The following is a 21992-nucleotide window of genomic DNA, read 5'->3' as shown; positions in this document are numbered from 1 at the left end:
TGTTATTGACCCCCCCACTAAGGGGAAAAGTTCCTCTTTATCTACCCTATCTATGCCCCTCATCATTTTGTACACCTCAATCAGGTCCCCCCTCAGCCTTCTCTGCTCCAAGGAAAACAACCCCAGCCTGTCCAGCCTCTCTTCATAGCTGAGGCGCTCCATCCCAGGTAACATCCTGGTGAATCTTCTCTGCACCCTCTCCAAAGCAATCACATCCTTCCTATAGTGAGGCGGCCAGAACTGCACACAGTACTCCAGCTGTGGCCTCACCAGCGTTTTGTACAGCTCCATCATAACCTCCCTGCTCTTATATTCTATGCCTCGGCTAATGAAGGCAAGTATCCCATATGCCTTTTTAACCACCTTATCTACCTGCTCCGCTGCCTTCAGGGATCTATGTACATGTACACCAAGGTCCCTCTGACCCTCTGTACTTCCTAGGGTCCTACCACTCATTGTGTATTCCCTTGCCTTATTTGTCCGTCCAAAATGCATCACCTCGCACTTTTCAGGGTTAAATTCCATTTGCCACTTTTCCGCCCATCTGACCAACCCGTTTATATCGTCCTGTAGCCGGAGGCTTTCCTCCTCGCAATTTACCACCCCACCAATTTTCGTGTCATCTGCGAACTTACTGATCATACCTTTTACATTCTCATCCAAATCATTTATGTAGATCACGAACAACAAGGGACCCAGCACCGATCCCTGAGGTACCCCACTGGACACAGGCTTCCAGTCACAAAAGCAACCTTCAACCATCACCCTCTGCCTCCTGCCACTCAGCCAGTTTAGGATCCAACGCGCCAAGGCACCCTGGATCCCATGAGCTCTTACCTTCTTAACCAGTCTCCTATGCGGGACTTTGTCAAAAGCTTTACTGAAGTCCATGTAAACCACATCCACAGCATTTCCCTCATCCACCCCACTAGTCACCCCCTCGAAAAATTCGATCAGATTTGTCAGACATGATTTACCCTTGACAAAGCCATGCTGACTATCCCTGATTAATCCTTGCCTCTCCAAGTGGAGATTAATTTTGTCCCTCAGAATTTTTTCCAATAATTTCCCCACCACAGATGTTAGATTCACTGGCCTGTAATTCCCTGGTTTATCCCTGCTACCCTTCTTGAATAATGGTACTACGTTAGCTGTTCTCCAGTCCTCTGGTACATCCCCTGTGGCCAGAGAGGTTCTGAAAATTAGTGTCAGAGCCCCTGCAATCTCCTCCTTTGCCTCCCACAGCAGCCTGGGATACATCTCGTCCGGGCCTGGGGATTTATCCACTTTTTGGCCTGCTAAAACCGCTAGCACCTCCTCCCTCTCGATGCTAATATGTTCAAGTATGTCACAGTCCCCTTGCCCGATTTCTATGTCTGCATCGTCTTTCTCCATAGTGAACACAGGTGCAAAAAATTCATTTAAAACCCCGCCTACATCCTCTGGCTCTACACACAGATTGCCACTTTGGTTCCTAATGGGCCCTACCCTTTCCCTGGTTATCCTCTTGCCCTTAATATACTTATAAAGCATCTTAGGATTTTCCTTTATTTTGCTCGCCAGTGTTATTTCATGGCCCCTCCTCGCCCTCCTAATTTCTTTTTTAAGTATGCCCCTGCACTTTTTATACTCCTCTAGGGCTTCCTCCGTCTTTAGTCTTTTGTAACTGCCAAAAGCCCCCCTTTTATTTCTAATGCATTTTTGTATATCCCTTGTCATCCAAGGTTCCCTTTGCTTGTTGGTCCCACCCTTGACCTTTACAGGAACATGTTGGCGTTGTACTCTCTCAATTTCCCTTCTGAAAGTCTCCCATTGTTTTGATGTGGATTTTCCTATAAGCAGCTGCTCCCAGTCCACTTTGGCCAGATCCTGCCTTATCATATTAAAATCGGCCTTCCCCCAATTTAGAACCCTTATTTCCGGGCCGTCTTTGTCTTTTTCCATGACCACCTTAAATCTCACCGAATTATGGTCACTGTCGCCAAAATGCTCCCCTACTGACACTTCCACCACTTGCCCGGCTACATTCCCCAGAATTAGGTCCAGTACCGCCCCCTCTCTTGTAGGACTTTCTACATGTTGGCTCAAAAAGCTCTCCTGGATGCACTAAGAATTCTGCACCCTCTAAGCCTTTCACACTCTGACTGTCCCAATTAATATTGGGGAAGTTGAAATCCCCCACTATTATTACCCTATTATTTTCGCACTTTTCTGAGATTTGCCTACATATCTGTTCCTCTATCTCCCCCTGACTGTTTGGGGGCCTATAGTACACTCCCAGCAAAGTGCTTGCCCCCTTTTTGTTTTTAAGTTCTACCCATATGGCCTCATTAGAGGAACCCGCTAATATATCATCCCTCCTTACAGCAGTAATTGACTCCTTAATTAATATTGCAACACCCCCTCCCCTTTTACACCCCCCTCTGTCTCGCCTGAAGATTCTATACCCCGGAATATTGAGCTGCCAGTCCTGACCCTCCCTCAACCATGTCTCCGTGATAGCAACAATATCATACTCCCATGTGTTCAACAACAACTTCAGTTCATCCACCTTATTTGCAAGACTCCTTGCATTAAAATAAATGCCTTCCAGCCCTGCCATATTCTCTTTTGCCTTCACATATTTGCTCTGCCTTCCCAGCTGACTTGTTTTTCCCTCTGTATTTGGCCATAAATCACCCCCTACTATAGCTCCACTCTGTACCCCAACCCCCTGCCAAGTTAGTTTAAACCCTCCCCAGCAGTGCTAGCAAACCTCCCCGCAAGGATATTGGTTCCCCTCTGGTTCAGGTGTAAACCGTCCGACTTGTACAAGTCCCACCTTTCCCAGAAGCAGACCCAGTGATCCAGGAAACTAAAGCCCTCCCCCCTGCACCATCCCTTTAGCCACGCATTCATCTGTTCTATCTTCCTATTCCTATACTTACTGGCACGTGGCACCGGGAGTAATCCAGAGATTACAACCTTTGAGGTCCTGCTCCTTAATCCTTCACCTAGCTCCCTAAATTCTTGCTGCAGGACCTCATCCCTCTTTTTACCTATGTCGTTGGTACCAATGTGGACCACAACCACTGGCTGTTCACCCTCCCCCTCCAGAATGCCCTGCAGCCGCTCAGTGACATCCTTGACCCTGGCACCAGGGAGGCAACAAACCATCCTGGATTCACGTCTACGGCCACAGAAACGCCTATCTGTTCCCCTTACTATAGAATCCCCTACCACTATTGCTCTCCCACTCTTTTTCCCCCCTTCCTGGGCAGCAGGAGCACCCCCAGTGCCAGGAAGTTGGCTGCTGCTGCCTTCCCCTGGTGAGTCATCCCCCTCAACAGTATCCAAAGCGGTATACTTGTTTGAAAGGGGGATGTCCGCAGGGGTTCCCTGCACTACCTTTGTTGCTCCGCCTGATGGTCACCCCCTGTGCTGCCCTACCGAGGCGTGCACAACTCGCTAAACGTGTTATCCACGAGCCTTTCAGCATCGCGCACGCTCCAAAATTCATCCACCCGCAGCTCGAGCGCCACAATGCGGTCTACAAGTAGCTGCAGCTGGATGCATTTCCCGCACACATGGTCGCCAGGGACACTGGCAGCATCCCTGACTTCCCACATAGAGCAGGAGGAGCAGAACACGGGTCTGAACTCTCCTGCCATGACTTACTCCTTTAATTACTTTAAAAAATTTATTCAATACCCCAGTTACAGGTATGCTCTAGGGCGCTTTATTTACCAACTATCCCCACTACACCACAGAATTCAAGCTTGTATTGAAAAAAGAGAAATACTCACCAACCAATCACCTACCTGCTCCCTGGTGATGTCACACACTGATTACTTTTTACCTCTCTCCCCGCTGCCGAGTTGGTATGCCTCGCCTCTCTCCGGTTTTTATACCGGTCTCACCACGCTGCTCCCGACTGGTCTCGGGCCTCGCTGGTCGCCGGGTTTTCTCCCGAGCTCCTCCTCGCTGCTCCCGCCTGGTTATCACTGTTTACACTGTTGTACCACCACACAAGGTCACCTCTTGTCACGCTGTTATACCTGGGTTGACCACAGCTGACTCCACCTCATGGCTCCGCCTGCTTGCCCAGGTATAAAGGTGGTCGACTGGCTGGTATTCCTCCTTGTTGGATCCGATCACCCACGAGGGTGGGCTCTGTTATTTAGCCAATAAAAACCTATAGTTACTAACTTAACTCGTCGCTTTTCATGAACTGAATTGATAGGTATATCAATTTTATTGGCTAAATTTTGAAATGTCTTCAACGGAGCAGCCAAACGACCAGTCAGACGTACAGCCTCAGCCAAACGGCCATCTACAACAGCCCCAGCAGCCGGCCTGGCTGCGAGCCCTCCGACCACGCTGCGAGCCCTCCGACCACCGTACCTGGATCTAAACCCACAGGCGGCGAACTCCGCCCTCGACTTCGAACACTGGCTGAGCTGTTTCGAATCCTACCTGGGAGAATCCGGCGTGCCTCCGGGATCCAAACTAAGAGTTCTGACCGCCCAGGTGAGCCCTAAAGTATTTGCATTCATCCGGGACCTTACTACATACGAGGACACCCTCAACCTGCTGAAAGAGCAGTACCGGAGCCCTGTAAATTCTATGTATGCCAGACATCTCCTAAGATCCCGCTCGCAACAGCCAGGAGAGTCTGTAGATGAATTTTTACGGGCGCTACAAACACTCGGCAGGGACTGTGACTTTAAAGCTGTAACGGCTGCAGAAAATACTGAAGGGAATATCCGCGATGCCTTCGTGAAAGGCCTTCGGTCCGACTACTCACGGCAAAGACTGCTCGAATCAAAGGACCTCGACTTGAATACAACTGCAGCCCTCGCTCGCTCTCTGGAAGTGGCCCATCGGGACCTCGAGGCGTACTCCAGGTACTGTGCTGCGCGACCCTGGGACTCGGGCCCGGCCGCAATACCCCTCGCACCGCCGCCTCTGGGACCTACCACAGCGTCGGCATCCCGGAACCGATCGGGACCGCCACCCCCGGTACCGGCTGCGACATCGGAGCCCCGCGATCGGGCCGCCGGCTGTTTCTTCTGTGGCCAGGCGAAACACCCGAGGGCGTGCTGCCCTGCAAGAAACGCGGCCTGCTCCGACTGCCACAAGAAAGGCCACTTCGCGAAGGCCTGCAGGGGGAAAGCCACAGACGCCAGCAGTGCCTCATGCGAGTTGTGGGGGCGGCCATCTTTCATCAAGGCCACAGATGCCAGTATCCCCTTGTGAGAGTCGTGGGGCGGCCATTTTTGATCAAGGCCACCGACGCCGGCAGTGCCTCATGTGAGTTGTGGGGGCGGCCATCTTCTCCGCCATTTTATTCAACGTCGTGGGCACCGCCATTTTGTTCACCACACTCGACCGCCACCTTGTCTCCAGACCCGACCACCGCCTCACCCGCAGACTACAGCAGCTCGCTCAGCCATACACTAGCCTCCGTCACACTTGACCAAGCTCGTCCGCATCACCTGTCCAAGTCCATGATGGACATCAAAGTAAACGGCCACGCCACGACCTGCCTGTTCGACAGCGGAAGCACGGAGAGTTTCATCCACCCAGACACGGTGAGCCACTACTCCCTCACTGTCCGGCCAACGCGCAACCGGATCTCGATGGCGTCGAGGTCCCATTCTACAGACATCAGCGGCTACTGTGTTGTGACCCTGTCGGTTAGGGGCACAGAGTATAAAAATTTTAAACTTCTCGTCCTGCCCCAGCTCTGCGCTGCCGTCCTACTAGGGCTGGACTTCCAATCCCACCTTCAAAGTGTCACTTTGGCATACGGTGGACCCCTCCCCCCACTCACAGTCGACAACCAGCAGCTTTTAAACCGCCCACCGCGTACCACCTGCGGCCTATCCACCCTCAAGGTCCCGCCCCCCTCCCTGTTCGCTAACCTCACCCGCGACTGTAAACCCGTCGCTACCAAGAGCAGGCGGTACAGCGCCGGGGACAGAGCTTTTATTAGCTCTGAGGTGCAGCGTCTCCTGAAGGAGGGCATCATCGAGAGGAGCAACAGCCCCTGGCGTGCCCAGGTCGTAGTCGTTAAGACCGGCGATAAAAACCGCCTGGTCATCAACTACAGCCAAACCATAAACCGGTACACCCAGCTGGACACATACCCCCTTCCCCGCATATCTGATATGGTCAATCAGATTGCACAGTACCGGGTATTCTCTACCATCGACAGCACGGTGGCATAGTGGTTAGCACTGTTGCCTCACAGCGCCAGGGACCCGGGTTCAAATCCGGCCTCGGGTGACTGTCTGTGTGGAGTTTGCACATTCTCCCCGTGTTTGCGTGGGTTTCCTCCGGGTGCTCCGGTTTCCTCCCACAGTCCAAAGATGTGCGGGTTAGGTTGATTGGCTACGATAAATTGACCCTTAGTGTTAGGGGGATTAAATACGTGGGGTTACGGGGATAGAGTGGGATATGTGTTGGTGTAGGGGTTACGGGGATCGGGTGGGATATGTGTCGGTGCAGGCTCGATGGGCCGAAATGGCCTCTATCTGCACTGTAGGGTTTCTGTGATTTCTCTGTGATTTTAAGTCGGCCTACCACCAACTCCCTATCCGCCCTGAGGACCGCCAGTATACCGCCTTCGAGGCGAATGGCCGCCTCTACCACTTCCTTAGGGTTCCCTTCGGCGTCACCAACGGGGTTTCGGTCTTCCAAAGGGAGATGGACCGGATGGTTGACCAGAACGGGCTGCAGGCCACGTTCCCTTATCTAGATAACGTCACCATCTGCGGCCGCGACCGGCAGGACCATGATGTTAATCTGGAGAGATTCCTCCGTACGGCCCAACGGCTGAACCTCACCTACAATAAGGAGAAATGTGTGTTTAACACCTCGCGTCTTGCCATCCTCGGCTGCGTAGTAGAGAACGGAGTCATCGGCCCCGACCCCGAAAGAATGCACCCCCTCATGGAGCTTCCCCTCCCCCACTGTCCAAAGGCGCTGAAGAGAACCCTGGGGCTCTTCGCCTACTGTGCCCAATTATGCAGACAAAGCCAGACCCCTCATGAAGTCCACCTCCTTCCCCCTGATGGCAGAAGCATGCGCAGCCTTCTCCCTCATAAAGGGAGACATTGCTAAGGCCACAATGCACGCGGTGGATGAGTCTATCCCTTTCCAAGTGGAGAGTTTATATCGTTACACTATGGTTATCACTGTTTACACTGTTGTATCACCACACAAGGTCACCTCTTGTCACGCTGTTATAGAGTCATAGAGTTTTACAGCACAGAAAGAGGCCCTTCGGCCCATCGTGTCTGCGCCGCCCATCCATCCCTGTCCAGTCTAATCCCATTTTCCAGCATTTGGTCCATAGCCTTGTATGCAATGGCATTTCAAGTGCTCATCCAAATGCTTCTTGAATGTTGTGAGGGTTCCTGCCTCTACCACCCTTTCAGGCATTGAGTTCCACATTCCAACCACCCTCTGGGTGAAAAAGTTCCTCCTCAAATCCCCTCTAAATCTCCTGCCCCTTACCCTGAATCTATGCCCCCTTGTTATTGACCCCCCCACTAAGGGGAAAAGTTCCTCTTTATCTACCCTATCTATGCCCCTCATCATTTTGTACACCTCAATCAGGTCCCCCCTCAGCCTTCTCTGCTCCAAGGAAAACAACCCCAGCCTGTCCAGCCTCTCTTCATAGCTGAGGCGCTCCATCCCAGGTAACATCCTGGTGAATCTTCTCTGCACCCTCTCCAAAGCAATCACATCCTTCCTATAGTGAGGCGGCCAGAACTGCACACAGTACTCCAGCTGTGGCCTCACCAGCGTTTTGTACAGCTCCATCATAACCTCCCTGCTCTTATATTCTATGCCTCGGCTAATGAAGGCAAGTATCCCATATGCCTTTTTAACCACCTTATCTACCTGCTCCGCTGCCTTCAGGGATCTATGTACATGTACACCAAGGTCCCTCTGACCCTCTGTACTTCCTAGGGTCCTACCACTCATTGTGTATTCCCTTGCCTTATTTGTCCGTCCAAAATGCATCACCTCGCACTTTTCAGGGTTAAATTCCATTTGCCACTTTTCCGCCCATCTGACCAACCCGTTTATATCGTCCTGTAGCCGGAGGCTTTCCTCCTCGCAATTTACCACCCCACCAATTTTCGTGTCATCTGCGAACTTACTGATCATACCTTTTACATTCTCATCCAAATCATTTATGTAGATCACGAACAACAAGGGACCCAGCACCGATCCCTGAGGTACCCCACTGGACACAGGCTTCCAGTCACAAAAGCAACCTTCAACCATCACCCTCTGCCTCCTGCCACTCAGCCAGTTTAGGATCCAACGCGCCAAGGCACCCTGGATCCCATGAGCTCTTACCTTCTTAACCAGTCTCCTATGCGGGACTTTGTCAAAAGCTTTACTGAAGTCCATGTAAACCACATCCACAGCATTTCCCTCATCCACCCCACTAGTCACCCCCTCGAAAAATTCGATCAGATTTGTCAGACATGATTTACCCTTGACAAAGCCATGCTGACTATCCCTGATTAATCCTTGCCTCTCCAAGTGGAGATTAATTTTGTCCCTCAGAATTTTTTCCAATAATTTCCCCACCACAGATGTTAGATTCACTGGCCTGTAATTCCCTGGTTTATCCCTGCTACCCTTCTTGAATAATGGTACTACGTTAGCTGTTCTCCAGTCCTCTGGTACATCCCCTGTGGCCAGAGAGGTTCTGAAAATTAGTGTCAGAGCCCCTGCAATCTCCTCCTTTGCCTCCCACAGCAGCCTGGGATACATCTCGTCCGGGCCTGGGGATTTATCCACTTTTTGGCCTGCTAAAACCGCTAGCACCTCCTCCCTCTCGATGCTAATATGTTCAAGTATGTCACAGTCCCCTTGCCCGATTTCTATGTCTGCATCGTCTTTCTCCATAGTGAACACAGGTGCAAAAAATTCATTTAAAACCCCGCCTACATCCTCTGGCTCTACACACAGATTGCCACTTTGGTTCCTAATGGGCCCTACCCTTTCCCTGGTTATCCTCTTGCCCTTAATATACTTATAAAGCATCTTAGGATTTTCCTTTATTTTGCTCGCCAGTGTTATTTCATGGCCCCTCCTCGCCCTCCTAATTTCTTTTTTAAGTATGCCCCTGCACTTTTTATACTCCTCTAGGGCTTCCTCCGTCTTTAGTCTTTTGTAACTGCCAAAAGCCCCCCTTTTATTTCTAATGCATTTTTGTATATCCCTTGTCATCCAAGGTTCCCTTTGCTTGTTGGTCCCACCCTTGACCTTTACAGGAACATGTTGGCGTTGTACTCTCTCAATTTCCCTTCTGAAAGTCTCCCATTGTTTTGATGTGGATTTTCCTATAAGCAGCTGCTCCCAGTCCACTTTGGCCAGATCCTGCCTTATCATATTAAAATCGGCCTTCCCCCAATTTAGAACCCTTATTTCCGGGCCGTCTTTGTCTTTTTCCATGACCACCTTAAATCTCACCGAATTATGGTCACTGTCGCCAAAATGCTCCCCTACTGACACTTCCACCACTTGCCCGGCTACATTCCCCAGAATTAGGTCCAGTACCGCCCCCTCTCTTGTAGGACTTTCTACATGTTGGCTCAAAAAGCTCTCCTGGATGCACTAAGAATTCTGCACCCTCTAAGCCTTTCACACTCTGACTGTCCCAATTAATATTGGGGAAGTTGAAATCCCCCACTATTATTACCCTATTATTTTCGCACTTTTCTGAGATTTGCCTACATATCTGTTCCTCTATCTCCCCCTGACTGTTTGGGGGCCTATAGTACACTCCCAGCAAAGTGCTTGCCCCCTTTTTGTTTTTAAGTTCTACCCATATGGCCTCATTAGAGGAACCCGCTAATATATCATCCCTCCTTACAGCAGTAATTGACTCCTTAATTAATATTGCAACACCCCCTCCCCTTTTACACCCCCCTCTGTCTCGCCTGAAGATTCTATACCCCGGAATATTGAGCTGCCAGTCCTGACCCTCCCTCAACCATGTCTCCGTGATAGCAACAATATCATACTCCCATGTGTTCAACAACAACTTCAGTTCATCCACCTTATTTGCAAGACTCCTTGCATTAAAATAAATGCCTTCCAGCCCTGCCATATTCTCTTTTGCCTTCACATATTTGCTCTGCCTTCCCAGCTGACTTGTTTTTCCCTCTGTATTTGGCCATAAATCACCCCCTACTATAGCTCCACTCTGTACCCCAACCCCCTGCCAAGTTAGTTTAAACCCTCCCCAGCAGTGCTAGCAAACCTCCCCGCAAGGATATTGGTTCCCCTCTGGTTCAGGTGTAAACCGTCCGACTTGTACAAGTCCCACCTTTCCCAGAAGCAGACCCAGTGATCCAGGAAACTAAAGCCCTCCCCCCTGCACCATCCCTTTAGCCACGCATTCATCTGTTCTATCTTCCTATTCCTATACTTACTGGCACGTGGCACCGGGAGTAATCCAGAGATTACAACCTTTGAGGTCCTGCTCCTTAATCCTTCACCTAGCTCCCTAAATTCTTGCTGCAGGACCTCATCCCTCTTTTTACCTATGTCGTTGGTACCAATGTGGACCACAACCACTGGCTGTTCACCCTCCCCCTCCAGAATGCCCTGCAGCCGCTCAGTGACATCCTTGACCCTGGCACCAGGGAGGCAACAAACCATCCTGGATTCACGTCTACGGCCACAGAAACGCCTATCTGTTCCCCTTACTATAGAATCCCCTACCACTATTGCTCTCCCACTCTTTTTCCCCCCTTCCTGGGCAGCAGGAGCACCCCCAGTGCCAGGAAGTTGGCTGCTGCTGCCTTCCCCTGGTGAGTCATCCCCCTCAACAGTATCCAAAGCGGTATACTTGTTTGAAAGGGGGATGTCCGCAGGGGTTCCCTGCACTACCTTTGTTGCTCCGCCTGATGGTCACCCCCTGTGCTGCCCTACCCTGAGGCGTGCACAACTCGCTAAACGTGTTATCCACGAGCCTTTCAGCATCGCGCACGCTCCAAAATTCATCCACCCGCAGCTCGAGCGCCACAATGCGGTCTACAAGTAGCTGCAGCTGGATGCATTTCCCGCACACATGGTCGCCAGGGACACTGGCAGCATCCCTGACTTCCCACATAGAGCAGGAGGAGCAGAACACGGGTCTGAACTCTCCTGCCATGACTTACTCCTTTAATTACTTTAAAAAATTTATTCAATACCCCAGTTACAGGTATGCTCTAGGGCGCTTTATTTACCAACTATCCCCACTACACCACAGAATTCAAGCTTGTATTGAAAAAAGAGAAATACTCACCAACCAATCACCTACCTGCTCCCTGGTGATGTCACACACTGATTACTTTTTACCTCTCTCCCCGCTGCCGAGTTGGTATGCCTCGCCTCTCTCCGGTTTTTATACCGGTCTCACCACGCTGCTCCCGACTGGTCTCGGGCCTCGCTGGTCGCCGGATTTTCTCCCGAGCTCCTCCTCGCTGCTCCCGCTGGTCCCGACTGGTCTCGGGCCTCGCCTCTCTCCGGTTTTTATACCGGTCTCACCACGCTGCTCCCGACTGGTCTCGGGCCTCGCTGGTCGCCGGGTTTTCTCCCGAGCTCCTCCTCGCTGCTCCCGCTGGTCCCGGGCCTCGCCTCTCTCCGGTTTTTATACCGGTCTCACCACGCTGCTCCCGACTGGTCTCGGGCCTCGCTGGTCGCCGGGTTTTCTCCCGAGCTCCTCCTCGCTGCTCCCGCTGGTCCCGACTGGTCTCGGGCCTCGCCTCTCTCCGGTTTTTATACCGGTCTCACCACGCTGCTCCCGACTGGTCTCGGGCCTCGCTGGTCGCCGGGTTTTCTCCCGAGCTCCTCCTCGCTGCTCCCGCCTGGTTATCACTGTTTACACTGTTGTACCACCACACAAGGTCACCTCTTGTCACGCTGTTATACCTGGGCTGACCACAGCTGACTCCACCTCATGGCTCCGCCTGCTTGCCCAGGTATAAAGGTGGTCGACTGGCTGGTATTCCTCCTTGTTGGATCCGATCACCCACGAGGGTGGGCTCTGTTATTTAGCCAATAAAAACCTATAGTTACTAACTTAACTCGTCGCTTTTCATGAACTGAATTGATAGGTATATCACTAGTCTTTCCCTGATGACTAGACGGCACAATATCATAGAAGATAAGCAGAGAGCTCATGTTTTTACAAAAGGCTGCAGGGCAGGGGGTTGGGGGAGGGGGGGGGCGGGGGAAGATAGGTGTGATGTACATCCCGGAGGCCAGTCACACACAGCAGCATTGGTTTCTTGGACTCGGCCGTCCACTTTACCAAAACTAAAAGGAAGTCCTTGAAATGTGGTTGACTCTAAAATGCCCGAGCAGCCACTTATTCAAGGCGGCGGCTCACCACCACCTTCTCGAAGGCAATTAGGGACGGGCAATAAATGCTGGCCTTGCCGGCGACGCCCACATCCCATGAATGAATTGGTTGTAATCTACCAAAATTCCCTGGATACTGGAGAGGTCCCAGCAGACTGGAAAACCGCAAATGTAATGCCCCTATTTAAGAAAGGAGGGAGACAGAAAGCAGGCAACTATCGACCAGTTAGCCGAACATCTGTCATTGGGGAAAATGATGGAGTCCATCATTAAGGAAGTGGTAGCAGGACATTTAGAAAATCATAACATAGTCAAGCAGAGTCAGCATGGTTTTATGAAAGGGAAATCATGTTTGGCAAATTTGCTGGAGTTCTTTGAGGATATAACACGCAGGGTGGATAAAGGGGAACCAGTAGATGTTGTGTATTTGGATTTCCAGAAGAGCTCACGGGGTTGTGGGGTAATATATTAGCACGGATAGAGGATTGGCTAACGAACAGAAAACAGAGTCGGGATAAATGGGTCATTTTCAGGTTGGCAAACGGTATCTAGTGGGGTGCCGCAGGGATTAGTGCTGGGGTCTCAACTACTTACAACTATATTAATGACTTGGATGAAGGGACCGAGTGTAATGTAGCCAAATTTGCTGATGATACAAAGATAGGTGGGAAAGCAAATTGTGTGGAGGACGCAAAGAGTCTCCAAAGGGATATAGATAGGCTAAGCGAGAGGGCAAAAATCTGGCAGATGGAGTTTAATGTGGGAAAATGCGAGGTTATCCACTTTGGTAGGAAAAATAAAAAATAAAATTATTTAAATGGGGAGAGATTACAAAATGCTGAGGTACAGAGAGATCTGGGGGTCCTTGTACATGAATCACAAAAACTTAGCATGCAGGTACAGCAAGTAATTAGGAAGGCAAATGGAATGTTAGCCTTTATTGCAAAGCGAATGGAATATAAAAGTAGGGAAGTCCTGTTACAACTGTACAGGGCATTGGTGAGACCACACCTGGAGTACTGTGCACGGTTTTGGTCTCCTTATTTAAGGAAGGATACACTTGCATTGGAGGCAGTTCAGGGAAGGTTCACGAGGTTGATTCCGGAGATGAAGGGGTTGTCTTATGAAGAAAGGTTGAGCAGGTTGGGCCTATACTCATTGGAGTTTAGAAGAATGAGAGGGGATCTTATTGAACCATATAAGATTCTGAAGGGGCTTGACAGGGTAGATGCAGAGAGGATGTTTCCCCCCGTGGGGGAATCTAGAACTGGGGGCATAATTTCAGAATAAGGGGAAACCCTTTTAAATCGGAAATGAGGAGGAATTTCTTCTCTCAGAGGGTTGTGAATCTTTGGAATGCTCTACCCCAGAGAGCTGTGGAGGCCGAGTCATTGAATATATTTAAGGTGGAGATAGACAGATTTTTGAACGATAAGGGAGTCAAGGGTTATGGGGAGTGGGCAGGGAAGTGGAGTTGAGGCCAAGATCAGATCAGCCATGATGTTATTGAATGGCGGAGCAGGCTCGAGGGGCCAAGTGACCAACTCCTGCTCCTACGTCTTATGTTCATATGAATAAAAAAAAATTGGGAACAGGGAATTGAAAAAAAGGGTCAAATAAAATCAGGAATCACAGACTCATTTCCAAATGGTAAATGACTGACCTTGGCAGCAGTGAGTTCGTTTCCCAGCATGGAGAAGGTGACAAAGGTGAAGATGGAGATCACGACAGGAAGTGCAGCCCACATGTAAACACAAACTGCATCAAGGTACTTGATGATACGGAGACGGCTCAGCTCCTTCTGCCTGTAGTTATCAACCTTCTCAATGAAATGGTTCTCCCAGGTGTAGAACTTTATTACTCGCATTCCAAACAGAATCTCGGTCATCAGCTAGGAAATCAATAAAATAGAGGTTAGCAGGTAAACCAGGGAATGATACACAACAACAACAACTTGTACTTATATAGCACCTTTAACTTAGTAAAACATCCCAAGGCGCTGCACAGGAGTATTAAAAGACAAACATTTGATACCGAGCCATACAAGGACAAATTAGGGCAGGTGACCAAAAGCTTGGTCAAAGAGGTAGGTTTTAAGGAGCGTCTTAAAGGAGGAAAGAGAGGTAGCGAGGCGGAGAGGTTTAGGCAGGGAATTCCAGAGCTTAGGGCCTAGGCAACAGAAGACACGACCACCAATGTTTGAGCGATTATAATCAGGGATGCTCAAGAGGCCAGAATTGGAGGAGCGCAGATATCTCTGGGGGCTGTAGATTACAGAGATAGGGAGGGACGAGGCCATGGAGGGATTTGAAAACAAGGATGAGAGTTTTCAAATCGAGACGTTGCTTAACCGGGAGTCAATGTAGGTCAGCGAGCACAGGGGTGATGGGTGAACGGGACTTGATGCGAGTTAAGACACGGGCAACCGAGTTTTGGATGACCTCAAGTTTACGTAGGGTAGAATATGGGAGGCCAGCCAGGAGTGCGTTGGAATAGTCAAATCTCAAGGTAACAAAGGCATGGATGAGGGCTTCAGCAGCAGATGAGCTGAGGCAAGAGCGGAGATGGGCGATGTTACGGAGGTGAAACCAGGCGTTCCTAGTTATGCTGCGAATATGTGGTCAGAAGCTCATTTCAGGGTCAAATATGACACCAAGGTTGCGAACAGTGTGGTTCAGCCTCAGGCAGATGTTAGGGGGAGGGATGGAGTCAGTGGCTAGGGAACGGAGTTTGTGGAGGGGACCGAAAACAATGGCTTCAAACACTGCGAAGACTGAAGCCATTGTCTTCGGTCCCTGCCACAAACTCAGTTCCCTAACCACCGATTCCTTCCCTTTCCCTGGCTGAGGCTGAATCAGACTGTTCGCAACCTTGGCGTCCTATTTGAGATGAGCTACCGACCACAACTCCACTCTATCACCAAGAACTATTTTCACCTCTGGAACATCGCCCAACTTCGCCCCTGCCTCAGCTGATCTGCTGCTGAAACCCTCATCCATGCCTTTGTTACCTCTAGAATTGACTATTCCAACGCACTCCTGGCCGGCCTCCCATCTTCCACCCTCCATTAGCTTGAGCTCATCCAAAACTCTGCTGCCCATATCCTAACTCGCACCAAGTCCCGTTCACCCATCATGCCCGAGCTCGCTGACCTACATTGGCTCCGGTCCAGCAACACCTCAATTTTAAAATTCCCATACTTGCTTTGAAATCCCTCCATGGCTGCGCCCCTCCCTATCTCCGTAACCTGCTCCAGCCCCACAACCCTCCGATATCTCTGCGCTCCTCCAATTCTGGCTTCTTCAGCATCCCCTGATTTTAATCGCTCTACCATTGGCGGCCGTGCCTTCAGCTGCCTGGGCCCTAAGCTCTGGAATTCCCTTCTAAACCTCTCCCCCACCTCTACCCTCCTTTAAACCTATCTCTTTGACCAAGCTTTTGTCCTAATATCTCATGTGCCTCGGTGTTAAACTTTGTTTGATAACGCTCAAGAAGTGCCTTGGGACTTTTTACTACATTAAAGGTGCTATATAAATACAAGTTGTTGTTGAACATTTAGCAGGTAAACCAGGGAATGGGGTCAAACCCCATCTACAGTGTAAGATACAGAGGCTCCCCTCCCCCAGTAGACAGACAGCAAAGTAACACAGGGTCTCCCCTCCCGCAGTGTACAGATAGAAGGGGGTCTCCAGGAGTGTATATCTGTATTTACAGGGGGTCTCCAGGAGTGTGTATCTGTATTTACAGGGGGTCTCCAGGAGTGTGTATCTGTATTTACAGGGGGTCTCCAGGAGTGTGTATCTGTATTTACAGGGGGTCTCCAGGAGTGTGTATCTGTATTTACAGGGGGTCTCCAGGAGTGTGTATCTGTATTTACAGGGGGTCTCCAGGAGTGTGTATCTGTATTTACAGGGGGTCTCCAGGAGTGTGTATCTGTATTTACAGGGGGTCTCCAGGAGTGTGTATCTGTATTTACAGGGGGTCTCCAGGAGTGTGTATCTGTATTTACAGGGGGTCTCCAGGAGTGTGTATCTGTATTTACAGGGGGTCTCCAGGAGTGTGTATCTGTATTTACAGGGGGTCTCCAGGAGTGTGTATCTGTATTTACAGGGGGTCTCCAGGAGTGTGTATCTGTATTTACAGGGGGTCTCCAGGAGTGTATATCTGTATTTACAGGGGGTCTCCAGGAGTGTGTATCTGTATTTACAGGGGGTCTCCAGGAGTGTGTATCTGTATTTACAGGGGGTCTCCAGGAGTGTATATCTGTATTTACAGGGGGTCTCCAGGAGTGTGTATCTGTATTTACAGGGGGTCTCCAGGAGTGTATATCTGTATTTACAGGGGGTCTCCAGGAGTGTGTATCTGTATTTACAGGGGGTCTCCAGGAGTGTGTATCTGTATTTACAGGGGGTCTCCAGGAGTGTGTATCTGTATTTACAGGGGGTCTCCAGGAGTGTGTATCTGTATTTACAGGGGGTCTCCAGGAGTGTGTATCTGTATTTACAGGGGGTCTCCAGGAGTGTGTATCTGTATTTAGAGTTTGAAAATTACTGTTCCAGACGGACACGGTGATAGGTATTGGACACCCTTCAAGTGGCAATCTGTGACACCAGCAGGAGTCAGCACCTTCAGGAGAGGTTGGCAAAGAAATGAATGATGAAACGGTTGCTACTGATGCAGTTGCTGAAGTGCTTTGAAGAATTAACAGAAAGAATAGATGAGGGTGATGCAATAGATGTAATATACTTGGATTTTCAAAAGGCCTTCAATAAAGGTACCAGACAGTAGACTCATGAGTAAGGTCAGAGCATGTGGAGTCAGGGGACAAGTAGCTGGATAGCAAGCTGGCTACAAAACAGAGAGTAGGGGCTAAAGGTATTTACTCAGACTGGCAGAAGGTGGAAACTGGTGTTCCACAGGGATCGGTGCAGGGACCACGGTTGTTCACCATTTATGTGAACGATTTGGACTTGGCAATCAGAAGTACAATTTCAAAATTTGCCAACACCACCAAATTGGGGGGCATTGTTAATACTGAGGAAGACTGACAAAATACAAGACCTTAATACAGTTTCAGAATGAACGTGTAATTGGCAAATGAATTTCAACACAGATAAATGTGAGGTGGTGCATTTTGGTAGGAGCCATGAGGAGGCCACATACTCCTTGGAAAATAAGTGTCTAAAATGGGGTAGAGGAGCAAAGAGATCTAGGGGTACAGATTCACAAATCATTGCAAGTAGCAAAAGTACTGGGGTTCATGTCTAGAGGAATAGAATTGAAAAGCAGAGAGGTTATGTGAAACTTGTATTGAACCTTGGTTCGAATACATTTGGTCGTACTGTGCACAGTTCTGGTTTCTATATTACAAAAAGGATATAGAGGCACTGGAGAAGGTGCAAAAAAGATTTACATGGATGATGCCAGAACTGAGAGGTTATACCTATCAGAAAAGACTGAACAGGTTAGGGCTCTTTTCTCTAGACAAGAAGACTGAGGGGTGACCTAAGAGGTCTTTAAAATTATGACAGGGTCTGATAGGGTGGATGTTGATGAGAAGATGTTGCCACTTGTGGGGGAGTCTAAAACTAGAGAACATAAATAGGAACATAAGAAATAGGTGCAGGAGTAGGCCATTTGGCCCCTGGAGCCTGCTCCGCCATTTAAGGAGATGATAGCTGATCTGATCTTGGGCTCAGCTCCATTTCCCTGCCCGCTTCCCATAACCCATTACTCCCTTATTGTTCAAAGATCTGTCTATCTCTACCTTAAATATATTCAATGACCCAGCCTCCACAGCTCTCTGGGGCAGAGAATTCCACAGATTTACGACCCTTTGAGAGAAGAAATTCCTCCTCATCTCAGTTTTAAATGGGCGACCCCTTATTCTGAAACTATGCCCCCTAGTTCTAGATTCCGCCATGAGGGGAAAACATCTCTGCATCTACCTTGTCGAGCCCCCTCAGTATCTTATATGTTTCAATAAGATCCCCTCTCATTCTTCTAAACTCCAATGAGTATAGGCCCAACCTGCTCAATCTTTCTTCATAAGTCAACCCCTTCAACTCAGGAGTCAACCTCGTGAACCTTCTCTGAACTGCCTCCAATGCAAGTATATCCCTCCTTAAATAAGGAGACCAAAACAGTACGCAGTACTCCAGGTGTGGTCTCACCAGCGCCCTGTACAGTTGTAGCAGGACTTCCCTGCTTTTATACTCCAGCCCCCTTGCAATAAAGGCCAACATTCCATTTGCCTTCCTAGTTACTTGCTGTACCTGCATGCTAACTTTTTGTGTTTCATGCACAAGGACCCCCAGGTCCCTCTGTACTACAGCATTTTGTAATCTCTCTCCATTTAAATAATAATTTTCTTTTTTATTTTTCTTACCAAAGTGGATAACCTCACACTTTCCCACATTATACTCCATCTGCCAAATGTTTGCCCAATCACTTAGTCTGTCGATATCCCTTTGCAGATTCTTTGGGGGAAAAATTCAGTTGGTTGCGCCTCCTGTTAGCGCCTTAAGAGGGCGCTAATGGGACGCAACGCAACTAGCGCCCGGGCGCGGCACTGCCCACGCCTCCCACAAAATTCAGCGGGAGGTTAGTGGTGGCACTAACCGGTAGCGCCCTGCGGCGCTGCGCTGCTGGCGATGACGTCATTGGTGTGCGCAACACCCCGCTCACGAACTTCGGGAGCACCCCCTGACTTACCGCCGGACGCCATGTCCAACGGGGTCAGTGGGGCGTACCTGCGGCCGGGGAGGCGCAATTTAAAGGTGAGGTGCGGCCATTTTTGTTGCTGGCCGCCTGCCAGCACCTGCCTGCGCTCCCATCCCAGACCTCCTGAAACGCCCCCCCCGCGAAGTGCTGGCTGCGCTCCAAGAGCCCGGCACTTCTCTTGAGTGCTGGGCTCTTTTGCCTGCACTCCCAATCCCCGGGGGCCCTGCTGGGCCCCAGGTCGCGTTGCACAAGGCCCCTCCCCTTTAAGAAGGGGAGGAAGGCATGCAATACCGCGGCGCGACATGCCGCAGCATGTGGCGCTGCGGCACATAACGATGCAATATTGATTCACAGCGCCCCAAGATGCGCCCCGCTTCCCTCTTGGGGCAGAACCACTCAATTTCCAGCGCGGGGACGTTCGACTATGATATTATGTACAGGCCGGGAGCCCTTAATGAACCCCCAGACGCCCTATCGCGGGGAATGTGTGCCAGCATTCATACGGACAAATTACAGGGTCTCCACAACGACCTCTGTCACCCAGGGGTCACCCGACTATACAATTTTATAAAGTCCCGCAATCTGCCCCACTCCATCGAGGAGGTCAGGGCAATGACTAGAGCCTGCCGCATCTGTGTGGAATGCAAGCCTCGTTTCTACAGGCCTGACCGTGCACACCTTATCAAAGCCACACGGCCATTCGAGCGCCTAAGTCTGGACTTCAAGGGACCCCTTCCCTCTGCCGACCGTAACGTATACTTCCTCAATATCATCGATGAATATTCCCGCTTCCCCTTCGCCATTCCCTGCCCAGACATGACCAGTGCCACGGTCATCAAGTGTCTCTGTAATCTATTCTGCATGTTTGGCATGCCGAACTACATGCACAGCGATAGGGGGGACGTCATTTATGAGTGACGAACTGCACCAGTTCTTGCTCTCAAAGGGGATAGCCACTAGCAGAACCACTAGCTACAACCCCCGGGGTAATGGGCAAGTGGAAAGGGAGAATGCTACTGTTTGGAAGGCTGTCACGTTAGCCTTAAAGTCAAAAGGCCTTCCGACCTCCCGCTGGCAGGAAGTCCTCCCAGACGTGCTCCACTCCATAAGGTCTCTGTTATGTACAGCCACTATCGCTACCCCTCACGAAAAGATGTTCGTTTTCCCCCGGAAATCCACCTCGGGCATCTCTCTACCCGCGTGGCTGTCGTCTCCGGGGATAGTACTATTGCGGAAGCACGTGAGAGGCCATAAAACGGACCCCCTTGGGGAAAAGGTACAGCTCCTCCATGCAAACCCTCAGTACGCCTATATCGAATACTCACAGAATCACAGAATCTACAGTGCAGATAGAGGCCATTTCGGCCCATCGAGACTGCACCGACACATATCCCACCCTATCCCCGTAACCCCACGTATTTAATCCCCTAACACTAAGGGTCAATTTATCATAGCCAAATCAACCTAATCTGCACATCTTTGGACTGTGGAAGGAAACCGGAGCACCCGGAGGAAACCCACGCAGACACAGGGAGAATGTGCAAACTCCACACAGACACAATACTCTGACGGGCGAGAGGACACTGTTTCCATAAAAGACCTCGCTCCCTCGGGGAGCGGAGAGAACGATGAGAGACTACCCGAGGAAGACCTACACCAAAAAGAGACAGGACGCCCAGAGGTATCAATACCCAACTTTAACCTGGAGGACACTGCAGATAACCTGGAAGACACTGCGGAGGCCCGGACAGCGGAGGAACCAGAATCCACTCCCCTAGAGGCACCCCAACCGGCTTTGCGCCGATCACTGAGAACCGCAAAACCTCCTGACAGACTCACTTATACCAACTTTTAAGAAACATCACCCCGATGGACTAAATCTAAAGAAGGGGTGAATGTAATGAAATCTGTTTATCTTGCCTGTATTCGTTCTTGCCTGTATTCGTTTTGCACTCATGTATATTACCCTCCCCCACACGGTGTATAGTTGCACTTCCTCTTTCCTGACTAACCTGGAAGGTTCCAGGTCTTGGCTCCGCCCCGCCCCTGACTTCTCTTACATAAAGATCCCAGGATCTGTATGACTCATTCCTGCGAGCCAGTCAGTGTGTTGAGATGTTAGCTCTGATCTTAGTGATTAAAAGCCAACTTGTTAAAGTCTATAACTTCTAGTTTTGTGGTTATTGAAGGCACATCAGCTACTTTTACCCCGGCGAAGTTAGCGCCCCTCAACTTTTAGCCCTTTGTGTCCTCCACACACTTTGCTTTCCCACCTATCTTTGTATCATCAGCAGATTTGGCTACATTACACTCGGTCCCTTCATCCAAATCATTAATATAGATTGTAAATAGTTGAGGCCCCAGGACTGATCCCTGCGGCACCCCACTAGTTACAGTTTGCCAACCGGAAAATGACCCATTTATCCCGACTCTCTGTTTTCTGTTAGTTAGCCAATCCTCTATCCATGCTAATATATTACCCCCAACCCTGTGAGCTCTTATCTTGTGCAGTAACCTTTTATGTGGCACCTTATCGAATGCCTTCTGGAAATCCAAATACACGACATCTACTGGTTCCCCTTTATCCACCTTGCTCATTACATCCTCAAAAAACTCCAGCAAATTTGTCAAACATGATTTCCTTTTCATAAAACCATGCTGACTCTGCTTGACTATATTATGATTTTTCTAAATGTCCTGCTACTGCTTCCTTAATAATGGACTCCAGCATTTTCCCAACGACAGATGTTAGGCTAACTGGTCTATAATCTCCTGCTTTCTGTCTCCCTCCTGTCTTAAATAGGGGCGTTACATTTGTGGTTTTCCAATCCACTGGGACCTCTCCAGAATCCAGGGAATTTTGTTATATTACAACCAATGCATCCACCATCTCTGCAGCCACT

General features: G+C 49.9%; 1 protein-coding gene across 1 annotated transcript in view; it reads right to left on the bottom strand.

The window, feature by feature from the left end:
* Positions 1-21992, bottom strand: part of abcc10 (ATP-binding cassette, sub-family C (CFTR/MRP), member 10) — a 257280-nt gene that overhangs the window by 144133 nt on the left and 91155 nt on the right. The window contains exon 6 of the mRNA XM_085998249.1: positions 14030-14257. Within this exon, the coding sequence (XP_085854375.1) occupies positions 14030-14257 (228 nt within the window). The remainder of the gene's footprint in view (positions 1-14029; positions 14258-21992) is intronic.

Source organism: Somniosus microcephalus, chromosome 9, assembly GCF_052327205.1.
Source record: "Somniosus microcephalus isolate GS21.2 chromosome 9, FLI_Smic_1.0, whole genome shotgun sequence".
In the NCBI taxonomy this organism is placed as follows: Eukaryota; Metazoa; Chordata; class Chondrichthyes; order Squaliformes; family Somniosidae; genus Somniosus; species Somniosus microcephalus.
Note: the sequence above shows the minus strand (reverse complement) of the source record. Positions and strands in the feature narration are given on the sequence as shown.